The sequence below is a fragment of the Grus americana genome, chromosome 4, assembly GCF_028858705.1.
Source record: "Grus americana isolate bGruAme1 chromosome 4, bGruAme1.mat, whole genome shotgun sequence".
NCBI lineage: Eukaryota > Metazoa > Chordata > Aves > Gruiformes > Gruidae > Grus > Grus americana.
Window position 1 is genome coordinate 28,043,109 of NC_072855.1, and position 18,160 is coordinate 28,061,268.

The 18,160-nt window shown below is 38.2% G+C and overlaps 1 protein-coding gene across 3 annotated transcripts in view; it reads right to left on the minus strand.

The window, feature by feature from the left end:
- Positions 1–3,858: 3,858 nt before the first annotated feature.
- Positions 3,859–18,160, minus strand: part of GABRG1 (gamma-aminobutyric acid type A receptor subunit gamma1) — a 65,255-nt gene continuing 50,953 nt past the window's right edge. For all 3 annotated transcript variants that reach the window (XM_054825427.1, XM_054825426.1, XM_054825428.1), the window contains 2 exons: positions 17,634–17,845; positions 3,859–12,646 (listed from right to left, as the gene is read on the minus strand). In XM_054825427.1, the coding sequence (XP_054681402.1) occupies positions 12,368–12,646; positions 17,634–17,845 (491 nt within the window). In that variant the 3' untranslated portion in view covers positions 3,859–12,367. The remainder of the gene's footprint in view (positions 12,647–17,633; positions 17,846–18,160) is intronic.

The window sequence follows — 18,160 nt, forward strand, 5'->3', positions numbered from 1 at the left end:
TCATTAATGTCTGTTTTATTTACCTATTAATACTTGTGTCAAAAATATTTGTCTTAGTAGGGAAGTTCCAGGCACACAACTATCATTTGTCTTCTTAAGCAGTATAGTCTCCACTAAAGAGATGCACACATTTTCCTTCTCAGAATTGAAGGTCATCAATGTCATTTGTTCTAGTTCTCTCACAGGTCCTTCTTTACACGAAAAGCTGAGTACTTTGCATTCATTAATTGTTAACTTTAACAGCTCCATGAGTAGCATTATGGACATCTTATGGATATAAACTGAGGCACACGGAAACTACTTATTTCAAATAAAACAGAAAATATTTGAGTCGTGCAGATTCAGTGGTAGAATAGGAAAAGGAGATCCTTAGAAGTCCAAGTCTTAAGGCTGATATCTAACCTTTGATTCATGCTCAGAGCATAGCACCCAGCATCAATCTTAAGCCAGGGCTTCTTGTAGTGGTCTCTATGGTAAATAAGAGTTAGGAGCAGGGAAAAAAGGTCAGTATGAGGTATCAGTGCCCCTATTTGTTATCCATTCCTGGTAGGGAACTTAGAAAGTATCTGAACTTTTGCCAGGTTATCCATCTTAACATGACACAGGGAAAATGCATTTGGGAACCCAACCAGCTTTGAAGAAACTGCTGCTGAGAGCTCACTGACCTCAACAGCGGGGCCGTGCAAGAACATCCCAAACAAAAATAATTCTCAAGGACATTTTGTCCTTTCTGTCTTTTGACATCCTTAAGAGAGTGCTAGGAAAGATCTGCTGTTTATTTACCTTTTTTTTGTCAGATGACTTCACACCAGACAGAAGTCTCTGAGGGGTTCTTCAGACAGCAAGAGGCTGATATACTGCGTCGTCAGACTGCTGGTGATGTGCAGGGAGGAAAGGTCTTGTGTCTTATGTCAGCATCACTTTCAGAGCCATCATCTCTCACCTTCCACAGTTCTCATCTGTGAATGTGTGAATTAACCCAGAACTAAACAGAAAATGAGAAAATGAAGGTGCAGAAGCAGGTGAAAGGATGGACAGCACGGTGGAAGTTCAGGAAGGCACAGTGATTTCTAAGGCAAGGAAAAGAACCAGGTATCAAATTTGCTGAGGATGTTTATGAGAAGACGGTAGCTGATAGCTCGACACAAAGAGAAATGGCGGGGAAACCTGAGGTGGTGTTTCTCACAGGAGGGAATACATGAGAAACCAGAAGAGCAGCTGGTAACCTGACACAACCCGTCAGGGACCGGTAACAGATTAAAAACCAATTTCAGTTACCAATATGTACCTAACGTTAGCTATTCGGGTCTGAAAGCTGTAACCATACGCCGGCTGCTCACTGGCCTGTGTGGAATGACTCCAGTGCTCACGGTCCCCTTCCCAACGGAGAGGCGAGAGCAACACAGAAGTCACCCTTACCAAGGGCAGCTCTCTGAGGGCGTGCGGATGGGGTACTCACTCACAACGAGCCACAGTGCAGGACCTTAGGGCACGAGAGGGAGCGCCGTCGGCTTTACCTAGTACTTGGGAAAGTGGCAGTTGCTTCTTTTTGACTAGGGTTTTTAAATATCCACAGCTTTCGTTTGGATAGTTCAAGCTCCTAATCCACGTCTTAAAAGCGCTGTTCAATTTTTACTGCAGATATTATTAGCAAATAAAAATAATGGATATTATGAAGAAATTTATTTATAATGAATTTTGTTTACTAATTATTACAAAGTAAAATCTAATATTAGATATTACTAAGATAAGATAGTTGGGAACTCTTAAAAATTTACTGCCTTATTCTGGCTCTTCACTGACATTTAGTAATTTCAGTCAGCAAGGCTTGTGCCCACCCCAAGTCTTAGCAGTCTCAGTTTTGTAGAAAACAATACACTTTGGCCTGTCAATGAGAAATGAATTCATTTTAGCTCCTTGCAGGCATGTATTGCCGAAATTCACCCTATTGACAGTAATAATGAAAAATGTTTACCTTAAAAATATAGATGACAGATTTTACTTTGAAGTCTGTACATAAAGGCTTTGCCTAATTCCCTCATTCATCAGCTACTTCAACACTGTGGAAGCTAGAGGTTTGAGTCTTTTGAGCTGAAAAGCCACTAAAAACATTATGCTTGCAGAGGTTTGGTGTTATGCAATACCACAGCTCATTGTACCGTTTGTACAATGGAGAGGACATGAACAATCTAAAAGAAAAAGATAAATAAATTCTGTTATACCTTAAGGAACCTTAATAATTTAAGTAACAGCTGGCAAGACATAATACCGCAAGTAGTTACCAGGAAAAAAAGAACACAAGATGCCAAAGGGAATGTTGCTGGGATCCCTGACTTTAATCTGAAAAGGATGCATAAGAGGCTGCAGAAATCTGTGGCACTTTCCAGAACTCTGAGATGCTTAAAGCATCTTTGACTCCTTTCCCAGAGTTTTTATGTCGACTGCATCCCTTTTTCATCACTTTTCCACACTGTTTAGAATAAATTAAAAACATTTCCTGGGACTTACCACATGAGGAAGCTGATGCTTATAGGCAGATCCTCCTGTGGGCCAGCGAGGCCAGAGAACAAAATGTATTTGAGGAAAATAACGAGGAGTGATTTTCCCCTGGATATTTGCTTTCAGCATGAGCTCTGCTCCTTGTCCCCTGGCACATCTAACAGAAAGTTACGACGCTTTCTAAAATGGCAGACAAGACAAAGAAGAGGGAGCCACACATGGTGGCCGTGAGGGACCCTGGAAGGGGAGGGAGAGCGGGGTTAGCCAAGCACCAGCGCTGGCAGAAGCCGAGGGGTTGTGGCAGTAACTGCTATAAAAATGGTCCCAACCAAAATGGCTGATAAAGTGGCATTTATGCTCCAGAGCTTTACTTCAGTGAGATGACTGGTGTTCTGTTTACGTTATTATTTCAGGAAGGAAGGAGAGGGAAAGAGGAGAGGAAAGGAGGGGGGAAGGAAAAATTTTAAAGCGAGTAAAGGCATTGCTCTCGGTCAGAGCAGTGTGTGAGACTGTTTTCACCAGAATGACTATTATCATCATGGTCCTAAAGAGAAAAGAATGTATGACATGTAGAAAATAAATAACATCAGAAAGTGAGTAGCCAGGCACTATTTATTTTTTCACAGTGTAACAAATCAACTTCACAGCAGATACAGTAAAAACAATGCATTACAACTGCTTTACAAAGTTCAGTGTTGAAACTCTTGATTCTTGTCAGTTTAAGAGACATCAGAGCACAAACATCTAATCTGTTCATTTTGCACAGAACACATGGTATTCAATGGTGGTTTTTAAATTTATTTTTATTTTTTAAGACTATGGCTTTCAGAGTTTTACATTTAGAAGATTACAGGCTACATCTCAGAAGCATCTGTATGAACCATGCACCAAGGTGCAAGCACATTTCCATTCAATGCACAAGGACTAGTGCAACATTTATATGAAACTTCAATAGACATTAACATTCACAGTACAGTCATGAGCTATAAAACCTATCCCTCAAACTACTGTCAGTCTTCTCCTGGCAAGAGGTTTCTGAGATTTTGTTTTTTCTGGAAGCCTTTATAACCCAGCTCTCTCCCATAATCTTACTTCAGAAATTCTGTTTCCAAAGCCTTGAGCAGCCAAGCCTTTTCTGATAATGAGCACCACAAGCACCTCCTTTCTGAGCTTATTATTCCTGTCATCAGTCTCAAAGTCTCATCAGTCCTCAAATAAAATCAGCTTTTAGCAGCTGATGTACTATTCTGCATGAGGTATACTGTTGTCAAAAAAAACTCTATAGGGTGAAATCCCTCCATTTGCTTTCATCTCCCCCAGACCTCAAGAAAATTAAATAATAATAATAATAATAATAATAATAATAATAATAATAATAATATCTCACAAGCAAGAGAGAACAAAAGGCTAGAAAATTCTATCCTTGAACCATATTTGAACTTTTGTCAATATTCTATAGAAAACACTATCGGTGATGCCCAGTTGCTGACTTTTGGAGTACTTTAAACTGAAAGCTTAAGGGATGATTTTTAGAAAGGGCTAATTATTCACGATCTGAAAAGCAGGTCTTTTCCAGATGTTTTAAACGGCACATTGGAAAATGAGGCATCCAGAAACTAAGGGTATACTACAAAGTGTAAAACTCTGAGTCAGTCTTTTACCATGGTAGCATGGTAGTTCTCAAAATAAAGAGCAGAATCCATCTACTCTGCAAATGCGATCACAGAAACTTCCTCAGCACTGAAGAAATTTGCTCCTACCTATATCCATAAATCAACTTTTCACCACAGAGGGAATTTTCATGTTTACCTTCAGTGATATCAATGCCTACCTTCAACCAGAACGTTTGTGTTCTCTCTTTCTTCTTTAGTAAAAAGGAGTTAAAAATGAATCCACAAGACCCATCAAATGGACCTATAATTATTTTAAGCTTCTGAACCACTTCTACATTGTAACTGTGCAAATCTAAATGGATTTTTTTAGGATGTTTTGGTTCACATTTAGAACATGAATTTTATGGAGAGTGGGGAAAACTTGTTAAAATGACAATCGGAACTCAATGTAAAAGTTCAGATCTTGCTCTCCAGTGTACACACAGGTATATATACATAAGTCTTTGCCACTGCCAATATAGTTTCCACCACACTCACATAGTCTCATCTGTATGGGATTTAGCCAAGAGCATCATCAATTTATCATCTCTGAAGTCTTCCGGTTCAGCCATGCTCATTAATAACACTGTCAAATATTAGAATGATGATATCAATGTTTCACTCTAACCTGGGAGACAGACTATCAAAATGGAGATGCAAACAACATTCAATTTAATACCTGCAAATGCTTTAGTTTTGGCATTGTACACAAAAGATTATGGTATTTTAAGAGAAACTGAATAAGTCATGGCTTAATCACATTAAAAGCCTGTGAGGATACCTTGATGTTTCTAGGTAATTGAATATAAGAATGGATGACTGCATACCAAGGCTATTGGAAAAGTACCAAATAACTGAGTAGAACTGTAAATATCAGCACACTTATAATAATAATATTAGCCCAACTGAGGAGGTTTCTGGAAGGAAAACTGAAATGGAAGAATAAATTTACATCCATATTCTGTATTTTATATATAATCTTTAGAAGCAGCACTGAGAGTTACACGATTTATCTTAATGTTCCATATTTTTTTCAGTAAGTTATCCACAAGGGCCTTAATAAATAATTTTAAAAGGAACATTGATGCACAATATTGCAACATTGCCCACTGGTGCCAAAACACTATCAAATTAAATGCATGGTAGGAATGTTCACTTAGGTAGTTAAGAATATCCGCATTTTTTTAAAAAAGAATGAAAAAAAAAAAAAGGATGCACTAGTAAGGGGCAAACTGTGAATCACTGTAACAGTACATGAACTATAGATGCTGAGACACAGACTTGCATTAAGAGTGTATTTGAATAACGGAACCTCAATATAATAAACAGAGACACATAATAAATCAAGTGTTATTTTTGAAGGATATTTCTGTAAATTTAGTTTTTAGACTATACAATGTAATTGTTTATAAAACTTGAATGAAGGGGGCTACAAATTATAGCAGTATTATTTATTTAATTTGAAACAGCAATTAAGTACAGATGTTAGATTTTTCAAGATAGGAATCACCATGAGATTGCCAGATTCTGATCCCTCAGTTTCATTTAAGGAAGTATTTATATTCTATAGCAATTTAAACAGTAAGTAATGGTATTGCACAACCCTTCATGTTCAGACAAAAAGTCTAAGCATTCACAGTGGAAAACAGTGGGAAATATTAAAGACACTGTGAAGACACACAAACCATTAAGATTCTTTTCAGTGACTAAAGCATGAACACAGATTGATTATTTACCGTGGACCTATGAATACACAAATGTCCACATTTACCTGTCTTGGAAAACCTGAGCCATTGTGCAAGCCCCTTCATTGTTCCTGCTTCTAGGCTGTCAGTGGGCAGAGGAACAAACATGACTTTGTCTGTTTAAAATGACCATGACATGCTTTCTGCAGACTTCACAAACCAAAAGATTCCTATTTACTGTCTTCCTAAGGAGGAAAAACAATTCAAGGGGAGATAAGACTTCTTCAGTGAAATGATGACTCATCCTCACTTCCCACCCACAGTGGCTGGTTTTGATTTTTGTTTCTAAATATTGAATTGGCAAAAGTAATATATCCTCTGTGGGGGCAGTACTGGTCATCACTGTTAACAGTCTTCAACTTTTTGAAGTCTAAATGACAAAGCAATCTTAATGTCGCCCTACAGAGCCAGTCTGCCTCCTCACCTGGATCAACTGAAAATCACTCTTCCAATGTTTGGTGGCAAGACATCTCCTACCTGCAATTCCCGGAAAGGGAGGCTTCAAGGGGAAACCTTTTCTTTTGAATTCAGCAAGGCTCAAACCATGATGATAAAGATCATTCTGTGAAGCCATAAACACACAAAAGAATTGCTTCCAACCTGAAAAACATTTGAGTTACAGATAGGCACGCAGAGATGTATGGAAAAGCAGCTGCTACAAAGAATTACGAAAGAGAAGCATTATTACTGCAAGCAAACTACTGTCTTTCTTGATCCTGTCAGCTACCTGGACTCAGGCCCTGTTGTCAGCAGCAAAACTGTCCTCACTTACACATGCCATATACCTGTTCTTCTGAAACTCTTTTCTTGACTAAGAACAGGAACTAAGAGGAAGAACAAGGTGGAGCTGTTTATAGGTCTTCTGTCTTGCATCCCCTGTGGCTCTCTGCACGCAACTCAAGTGATGTTGATCTACCATAAGCAAAATATGCAGGCAAAACAAGATTTTCACAGATACTGTGAAAGGGAATAAGATTGCCCAGGAATTTTACAGATTTTTTTTTTTCCCCTTGAAGTGCCATGAGGTTTTTAAGGTTTTTTTAGAAACAATATATTGCTAGTGGGCAACAAGACCCACCTATGGAAAAAAGGGCTAGGTCCTTTAGCCTATTACAGTTTTAGCTAATCTATCTCCATGGGCTGTCTGAGGTTTCCTCTAAAGCCTTTGTAACGCTCTGGCTTTCTCAGTCACATTTACTAGTAAATAACATCTAAAGTTTAGCATTCACTGCCTTTTCGCTAGCATCATAACAGATCCAAAAGAAAACTCAGAACCCACAATACTGAGCCCTGTCACAAGACTTAGACGCTTTGCCACGGCGTGCAATCAAAGCTCTCCCCCTATACCACACGGGGAATACCGCAGCGCCTCACAACACGACAGTCAACTCCGGTACAAAGATAAGCATCAAGTGCCGGGATGCTTTTCCATTCTTCTGGAAGTCATAGCACACATCCGTCTTCTGAAGGGAAGCATGTTTCATATTACAGTCTAGCAGGCAGAATTCGCCCTTCCTTTTAACCAGAAACTGTTACCAACCTCCCTGGAGTGCAGCGGCTATCCTAGTGCCTGACGTGATCACAATCCGCCTTCCCCACTCCCTGAAGGAGAGAGGGGCTCACTGACCGAATGCAGTCTGGCTCAGGTTTCTATTCCTAAATGTTTTAGCCCTCGAGGGTACTAGCTCTTTCCCAGTGTATATTGTACTAATGAATACTCAATAATTTTAAAAATAGTTTTATCATTAATAATAAAAGGAGAAAAAAGATAACCTTTTTCTGATTTAACCTGATTTCCAATTTCCTATCTGACATTTCACCAGAATGATCACCCAAGATAACTGTCTATTGCTCATTCAGTCTATAATTGGTATATAAGAAATGCACAGTATTTTTTTTTTATTTAAAAAAAGAGATTTAATTATGTCACAAGGAAATCAAGAGCATTATCACAGATACTAGTGAGAAACCTATTAACTAAATATAAGTCACTCAGATCCACAGCACTGGATTCTGGAATCACTTTCCCCCGCAACCTTTTCTCCCCCATCTTTGCTCTTCCTCCACACCAGCTTTCAGTGCAGATTCTCAACGGAATGAACTATGCCCATCATAAGAAGCCAGCCCTCTGCCTCCAGCTGCAAGCTCCTGTCTTGGACTCGAACAAATGGTCATTGTCTTGCACATTCAGTCAGATGATCCCACTCATCTGGTTGAAACATTAATTTACAAAAGAGTAAAATTAAGATAAATTTTCAGGTTTTGATTCATCTGGCAACGTGGCTTTACAACTGCTATTGCTGGCACAAGTGAAGCAGAAGCAAGAGATGACTGAAAAAGGAAGGACAGATCTATTCCCTTCCTTGACTTCAACACTTGGGTAGCGAGCCCATGGCATGAACCAATGCAGAGGCCTTTTCTAAAGCTCAGAGAATATTCTACCTCTCTCCCCATGAGTCAGTATCCCCCACAGCACCTTCATGGTGCACGTGGACATTCACTGAACTTCTTCAGAAACAGAAAGCACAGCAATTCTTTCTAATTCCTGGCCTTGTATTCTTTAGCTGAGGAACTCTACATTCGTTTCTATTTTCGATATCTATTATAATGACTACAAAATACAGTATTATTTCAAAAACAAAAAAGATGACATTTAATGTATAACTGAGATAAACAACAATGAATTAAAAATTATATTAACTATTTAAAAAAATTAAATTAGATGTATTTGCACTAATTGTCTGGTATATAGAAACAGTAAACTGAAATGATGACTGATGCAATTGAACAAAACGTATCTTACTTTGGGCCAATAGATATTTAAATCCAGACTCCTCCTGTTGGGCTTTCAATTGAAAAGTCATGTATCAATTTTAAACAAATCTTTTACTACCACAGCAAATAAGCAACAGAAAATTGTAAAAACCATGTTGGAGGTGATTCTCCTTCAAACTCTTATGCAATCCTATGTCTCTGAATGTCAGAAAACTGGGTAAGGTTAAAGCCTTTGAAGCACATCAACATGTGAACATAAAAGCTCATGCACTGGTTGCACTGCCACTACATAAAATAGATTCATTCAGACACGGAAGACATGCACTGAAGATCAGTGAGATACAATCACAGACAAAACCTTACCAAAAAATAACACACTGAGCTGTACTCACTACTAAAACAGACAACTGGTGAACACTAATACAGAAATATCAAGGAAAAGTTTTTTTGAAAAATACATTTCAGGAGGTGCCTAAGATAGGTGCAGTATAAAACAGTTTCCCCAGACTTTCACCTCTCTGCCTTTATGGCAATTTCTCCTCTTATGTCCTTCTCTTTCAGTGAGAAAACTCCTTAAGAGGCTCTGGCTCACGTCCTTAACGTTCAATCATTTGAGCTACTGAACACTCGTTATAGAAATTAGTGCAAATTAAGCATGTGTTAATGGCATCAATTCAGGATAGCATCACTCTTTATGACAATACATAAGCACATGCTTTTCTGAATTCTGGTCTAATTACAGTACTGATTAGTAGTAAGTTTAAGCATGTGCTTAAGCCGTAATGGTCAGTATAATATGACTCCAAATACTGTGATCCCAGCTATCAGTAAATGAGATCCCAGCTATCAGTAAATGAACTTCTATCCAGGTAGGTTTGAAAAACGATTGCAGCATCTAAGTCCAAGTAATTATAGTGTCTGTTTCTTGCCATTTTTTGGAGTATCACTCAGATTTCTTAGACTCGAGTGTTTACATGCAGATTAGAAAGAAAACACATAGGACTAAAATAACATATTTATTACATGCCATGTTACAGTTCACTACATTCCCATTTCTATTTGCACTCACAGTACTATGGGAAACCAAAATTATTTCATCAGAAACAAATGAAGTACACAGAAAAGTTTGTCAACAGACAGAAGCAAGTGTATCCATAAGCCAAACAGCCATAACATTCAATAGCTTTAATACTCCATTACATTGTTTCACAGAAATTAGAGATGAAAGACTTCTTATCCATCCCTTGCCAATTCAGGATGTTTTCTGTTCTCCAATTCAGTCACTGGAGGCTGATTGGCAACTGACAACCACATGAACAGAAAAAGCTAACTAGATGTGCCAGAGGAGAGCAGGCTGTGAAATTTGTATTTCCCCTTGTGAAGTGCCAAGTTCTTTCAAGTTCCTTTTGTTTAAAGGTGAATTAATGAAACCGGGAGCTCACAAAATCTGGGCCTTGTATTGTATAGCGAGTAGACTGCTTTTCAAGTACACATCCAACATCCTGCTGCTGAAGCCACCTTCATCCCTCCTACAGAGGAATGTGTTTAGTGTGCTGTCAAAAGGCATCAAACTGCACTACGGAATTAAAACTGACACTTTTCTATTGTACTGAACATTTTCTGAAAATGAGACTCTAAAGAAACAATACACTATAGTAGATCAGTGTTGTTAATGATGCTGTATTTCTATGCTCAGCTTAACAGCCAGAAGAAGTTGGTGTTCAGAAAGGTCACGCAACAAATAATGTCAGCCAACCTCGACAGCAGGCTTTCAGATTTTCTCAGTCATTTTCATATTTTATCAGCTAAATACTGAAATAAAGTTTGCATTGAAATGGGATCTTCTGTGTCACACTTTCTTCCAGAATCACTGCACATAGTCTTTCATTCTCTATTAAACTTCAGGGGTGAACACTGCAGTAACATTTCATCTGAAATGTGTATTGCATATCATATCTTATTATGTCTGGTACCAACTAGAATATAAAAATACATTAATCTTTTCTGAGAAATTCAGAGGAGGGAGCACATTCAACAGAAATATTGGGGGGGAGGGGTCCTTCATGTATCATTTTCTATTATTAGCCATTAATCATGTCTTTATCTCCAGTACTGAACATCCTTACCTACAGCCAAATGCTAATCCCATTAATCCTCTTTAAAGATCTGTAAGGTCTTCTGTGTAATTCTGACTTTTACTTAATGCATATCTTAATTTTACAGTGATTTTTGCAAGCCCATTTGAGACCAGGGGTGGGGTTTTTTCGATAAAGGAGGAAAGACTCTTTTCCATAATGAAGACAATGGATTTAAAAATAGAAATTAGATACTGAATGCTGCCAACCAGCAATAGTCAACACAGAGATGTCAGTCCAGAAAGGCTAACACTGAAGAACGGCTACCAAAGGGAACAGAAGCTCTGACCACAGAAAGGCTGGAAAACTGCTCCTATGATTTCTGAGGGGCAACATCCCACCTTGGAGAAGGATCTGCAACGCATATGGATTATTTTAACACACACCACCCCGACCCCCACCCCAAACCAGGGCTTTACCATTAGAAACAAACAAATATCAAGGAGGTAATTACAGAGCAATCCATAACACAGGTTCAGTAAATTCATACCATTCGGCTTTGGCTCAGTGAGTAACGTACGCAGTAACAAGCAGAATCTACAAAACCATACTGTATGCAAAGTGGAGCAGGTCACACACTACACTCTTAGGGCTGGAGATTTAACAAAGTGGCTTTAAATACAATGACTATAACACTGTTACAGGTTTTCCAAACTCTGATGATTCAACTTCTACCAAATGTAGAGTTACGACTTTTTCTCTGGCCCTGAGTATGAATCGGACAAAGGAGTGAGGAATGGGGAGGATGTGAAGAGCATTAAGCTTAATGGCCAGAATCTCAGGCAACATCAGTCTGGTTTCTATGAAATGAGCAAGCAATGGCAGCTGGGTAGGAATTTTTGGAAGTTGCGGCCCTCTCGGAGAACTTTGGGGAACTCACAACAGTGAAGTAACGGCAGATGGAGCACAGACATAAATGTAATCTAAGGTTGAAAGCCAAAAGCCTGTATCAATGGTCAGGATAAGACAAGCTCAGAATTATCCTTGGGGTTTTTTGTGATACATGTGAATTATGACTTAATCACTTTTTTTAACATACTGCAGAGAACAAATGGCTGGTTGAAAAATAGAAATGTTCCATTTCAACTTTTTAAAATCAGGGATTAATAAAATCATCACCTTATAGATGAAATGGATGAGAATAACTAATCCCATTTTATTAAGGCTTTCTTTGTAAAGGTGTAAGAGATGCTACAAAATTCATCTGCATTATCATTTAGGATTAAAACTGAAAGCTTATGTAGAACTGTCCAGTTAAACAGTGTAGCCTCTTGACTCTGCATTTTGTTAGAGCTGGACAAAAATAGGTGTGTGTTGAAGCAAGTTAAATCTTAGGGGTATTTATTTTTAAATTTTCTCTTCAAAATACCAGTATCAGTTCTATAGTTGATCACAAGAGGGAGACTACATCACCATATTTCTTCTCATTGTTTCAATTTTTTAAAGTATCCAAACAATTTGAGTCATTTTGGACCAGCTCTAATCTTTGACTGCTCACTGAAAAGTGTTAATGACTGTTCAATTAGCATTTTTTTTTCTGAGTTTGTCAAACCTCTGAAATTTATAGATAAAGATAGCCAATCCAGTAAACAAGATTGAACAATGCAAAGGCAGTTGGAAAGAAGATTCGAGAATAGGAGTCAATTTTTGCAATACGGATGTGTATCCTTCCTTCTCTCCAAGATCCTGTGCGGCAGTCTTCGAAACAACAAAAGAAGCTAGCACAGTCTTTCCCCTCTAGGCACTCATATCCATAATCATCATCACGTTCAGGGAGATGATTAATGTTATTAATTGGAATTAGTGTTGATCCAGGTCGAACAGCAATTGCAGGTGGTTTCTTAAGAAAAACAAAAAAGAAAAATATAGTTTTGCGGGGTTTTTTTATCCTCACATTAAATAATTCCATAGGCTTTCCATAGCAAAGGCCAGTATAAACACATTCAGTACAATATACGGAAATTCTAATATTAAAGAAAACAGTTTTGGGACCTTTGTGAATTATGAACTGCTGTATATAATTAGCTCATGCAGGCAAAAGATCATGACTGATTTTCACCTGCCATAGTGAAAACTGGGTTGTGCTGGGATTTGGGAATAGTGGATAATTAGTTACACAGACAGGGTTAGCTGATCCCGTCTACACAACACAAACAAACATTTTGAAGTCAGTCACAGCTCGACAGCTGGGTCACAAGCAAGTCCACAAGCAGGCTATAAGCATCGCTACCAAGGGAATGATGGCTCTCCCACCATTTGGAGTCTTTAGAACGAGACTGGATGCGTTCCTGGGAACTACATTTTCATCGAAAACAAAGCTAATGGGATTAGTACAGCATCACTACTGAAGTTTAAGAGACACATAAGGCCAGGCTACACCACCTAACCCTCTGATGTTAAATCCCTAAACAATATGGCCCACCTTTAGAAACCAAGACATGAGACTCCCTAGGAGAATACCATTCAAATCAGTGATACAGGTTAATTCAGCTCTTAATTCTTACTTTTACTTTCCGTGGGCATAACTCAACCCCCTTGCAATCTGGTAAAAACTCAGTGTAATAGATGTTAAGGTTCATAAATAATTTTCATAGAAAAAATCTGGGTGCCTTATTGCCTGGTACACATACTGTTTCCTATTCCCTTTGTGACTTTTGCCTTTTCACCTTCCTTTTACTTGCACTACCACAGCCCATCTTTCCCCATTTTATTATTTTGTTTCCATGCAGTTCTTCACTCTTCATCCTTGTTTTCCTGAATATTTCAAAAGACATTCTCTTTCTCTATCTGTCATTTTTTCTCTTTCTAAGTCTCATAGCCTTTTTAATCTACTCCATAATCCTCTTTCAACTCCCCCCACTGTTGGCATATCTTCTAAAATCTTCAGACTGAAGACAGGGGTTACATCAACACTACTCTTACATTTTCTTCCCTTTTTTCTACCATCTCCATATTTCGTCATGTAAGGAATAAATATAGCAGGAAACGATGCAGCCAGAAGAACTGACTGGGTATTGAAGTGTAGAAAAGAATCTCTGTTAAACAATTATACATTATAGGCAATGAAAAATTATAAAAAAAATATGAAAAGCACGAAGCCACATCATTTAGGTTCTTGTTATATTTTAGAGTCTTGTTGTCCCACTTCCAGGGAATTACTTTGGCCAGTACACAGAACTCTATACATTGTTAGGTAGGCACTCCATTGCTGCAGGAACATTTTACCCCATGTCCCAAGGAGTGATATTAAAGCAGTGCAGTATCCACCACGTTTTCGAATAGCTTTATTTAATGAGTGTCTTTACCAGAGGAAGTTTCACACAGACTGCTGTTTCAACGCTTTTTAGACATGATGACCTAGGGAGCTAATTATCATCCTAAAGGACCTCATTATTCTTTTCAGCTATGATAAAATACTGACAACACTAACAAACAGCAGTTACATGCTTCTACCTTAATTTGTGGCATTACAAATAGGGATTATTTTTATAAAACATAAAATTTAAGTTAAAATGTTTTTTTGAACTTACAAAATCATTCTTTTGTTGAAGATATATAGGGAAAGATGCTTACTTCCGATTCACGCCTACTCTGGCTTTACAAGAATTTTCTGACTTGGCTCTGCCAATGTAAGATTCCTGGCGTGATTTGGTTCTACTAGTGGGGTAAAGCAGGAACCCCCAACTCAGAAACACCACGGGAGGAGTTCAGAATAACAGGACTGCTCCTCACTGCTGGTGTCACCAGCACAGACTGAAGGTGGCTACCGAATTGTAGGTTTGACGAGGTTGCCTGAGAGAGGCAGAAAGACAGTGCCATCTCACAGGCCTAAATACCTACAGGGAACACATAAAATGTGTGTGAGAAAGAGACAACGCAAGGGAAAAGGGGAAAAAAGACCAACACCTCACAAGAAAATGACCTTCTTTCAATTGGCAGAGACTTTAAAAAAAAAAAACCAACAAACCGCCAAACGTGTACGTACAGTAGTAGATGCTGATTGTTCATGTACATGCCTGCTGATATCGTAGATAAAACTCCATGTATAGTGAGAAGCATTTCTAATACACTCCGATAGGGCCAAAACCAAATTATTCTGCATTAACACTAATACATGTACAAAAGAAAGCCATTGTCTGTGGAGACCACAGCACAGGTGATGCATTCACTTCAGTTGAAATGATGATCAGAACAAGATCCACAACTAATTAAGTTTAATCTTTCCTGCCCAAACTCATTATCCTTACTAATGTGGATTTACATAAGCCAATTCATACTACCTTTCTTGAATGATGCCAGCACATAATTTGTAAGATAAAATTGCTGTAATCATTTGTAAAATCTCACCATTTTTTCACAAGACCCTTTATTGCACCTTCTTGGTATTAGTTCCTGGAATTATAAGCTTTTGTTGCATTTTGCAATAGAAATAGAAGAAATATGCAAGGCAAGTTTTCCAGAGGAAAAAAACTTGTAAATGAGAACTTTTCAGAAGGAATTAAACTGACTACTTTAATTAAATTTGCTTTTTGAGTTACATATCCATAACCAGAAGAGAAAAAGAATGAATAGAATGAAATCTTTGACAAAGAGGGGGAAAAAATAAAAAAAAATTAAAAAAATATGGATTTGTAATTGTATGAATTCTCATTAATTAATCAGATGGCTTCTTTAATTGTTCTATTTGGAACAAGAAATTTTATAGCTTTTTATAAAACATCACCAAAACCCACTATTTATCAAATTTGAATCTTTGCATCTAAGTATATTAAATTTAATCCTCCCTTTTTTTTAGAATCATTTCTTATCTAGTATGATCTTATAGTCATGACATGCTGAAACTTGTTCAAAGCATTTTGTGTGAAAAGATGGTTGGGTTTCAACTACTTTGAAGTAAAAAGCATGCTTTAAGAACATAGTAAACCAGAACTGAACAGTGTTTTGAGTATTATGTTGCTAATTTTAGTCCAAACTAAATCTTAGTCCAAAACTCCAGCTATTTATTAAATAAGTGTCATAGTTTCTATCATCTCTCCATTATGCTACATTTTAAGTTGTCACATGCACTGAAAATCTCCAAGCATTTGGCAGATTATTGCACAAATGGCTGATGTGTGAACAGATTCTGGAAAGTCTCATTACTCCATTCAATAGACTATCCTTGCAAACCACTTCAATGGCTTTTGATCTGCCAGCAGCTGATCTTTAATATCTCCCTGGTTTGAATAAGCAGTATTTCCTCCCCTCTTCCTTTTTTCCTTACTGTGCATGCTGAGAGCAGACCTATTTCAGTTCTCTGCTCCCTAAGGGTTGTTGAGACTTCACTGCAACAACACCCTAAAACTGAATCTGCTGTGCTAACACTGGGAAGTTCCCCAAATTCTGCAGCCCCTGTTATCTTTTACCCTCATTGCTCAGCTGTGGCCCTTGCCAAAGCCTGTTTTCCATCCTTTCCACTGTGCCCACATTTACTTCTACCACTAACAGGAAGGAGGTTTGAGGTTTCTGTTTTCCAGTTCTCTCGGCTGTGCTGGATTCCCTGAGGATCACGGTGACGTCCGACCAAGGCAGCACAGCGCAGTATTAATCCTTCACCACTAGCCTTGTCCTAAATACACAGCTGATCCACTGGGACCAGCTCACCATATGAAATGTGAGGGCTCTCACTTCCCTGGTACTAAGCCATAGCAGCCCCACAGTGCCCCCAGAAGACGGTTTCCCACAACAGAGGTGCTCAAAATTGGTGTGCCAGTGCTTTCCAACACAAGTTGCAGAACAGATATGGTTCATAACAGGATTTCTGCCTTTCCATATCTGGGCTTCTGTAATTTCATTTCAATTTTTGTTTGATCTTACACAGGTGGCATTCAGCCTTTACGTAAAAAACCCAAGTGGTATGATTCAGCTATGCTCCAGCTTCCTTTGATGAAATGATCTGGAAGGGGGCTTAACAACATTGTCCTTCTCTCCAAAAGATGACTACAATCAAGCCTCAGATATTAAGATTAGTGTTGGAATGAATAAGCTATTTAGTGCCTTTACCTCAATGTTTTATTAGTTTAAAGATTAGCTTTAAATATTTGTACTGGCTTACAACTTCTTTGGAAGTTCCAGTATTCTTACTACATGAACAGAAAGCCTCATAAAATTGAATCATACTTGTTCCTGGGATGTGTGGGGATTCACATGATACAAGCATCAACCTGTGAAAGCAGAAGGTTCATTTTACCAGAAAGAAACATGGAAGTTAATTAAAAAAAAAAAAAAAAAAGAAAAAAAAATAGTTAAAGTAGAATTTCTGAAGTGGGAGTCAGAACACTGACCAATAATAAGCACTTTTAGCACTTTTTCCTTTGCAAAGCTAGTGAGGTAAGACCCAAGTTAGGTGATGCAGACCCAAACAAATCCTCATACCTTCAGTCCATTTACATTATCTCTACTGCTACAGTCTTATCTATGGTTCTCTGCCAGGTTTTGTTTTCAGAACTGTGCCCAGACAGAACTGTCTCCAAGGGCACGTACTCCACGGGCAGCTCTAGAAGCACCAAGGGCTTAGGCATGGCATGGAATATTATCTCAAACCACTCTCTCGGTGAGGCTCATGTGTTCTCATTAACATATGAGTGGAATGATCTAAAACCTTTGTTCATTAGCAGTATTTACAGAAAATGAGTACAAGCCCCCAGCTGTAAATAAATGATAAAATACATATTAGTTTTAATTATCTTTGAACATTAGCCCTTCTACTTAAAAATCAGTCTCTCAAAATTAATGCTACAATAAAGAGCATTCTGTATTTTTTTTTCTTCTTGTTTGGCTAAACTTACTGATGGCTTAGATTTTGTCTTCTTCTCTTTTCCTTTGTCCCCTTTTCTGTTGCTGGTAAAGTAATGCAAGGTACCATATTCCATCAAGGCAGCAAACACAAAAATGAAGCAAACTGACACGAAAAGGTCCATTGCTGTCACATAGGAAACCTTTGGGAGTGATTTCCTAGCAATTGTACTCAACGTTGTCATGGTCAGCACCGTTGTAATGCCTGTTTGAGAAAGAAAAAAAAGACGGGAAGAGGGAAATGTATAAGTAATCCAATCATATAGATTTAGTGGTGGCACTTGGCAGTGCTAGGTTAACGGTTGGACTTGATGATCTTAAAGGTCTTTTCCAACCAAAATGATTCTATGATTCTATATTGTCACAAAAAAAAAATCCTCAAATTAGTCCTTAATTCATTCATGAGGCATAGAAGAACTGAGCCACAGCAGGGTTCTCCGCTGATCACACCCCCACACATCGGTGCTATTGCAAGAAGCCGTCCCTATGGATCCAGCGGCCACCGTGGGATCATACAGAA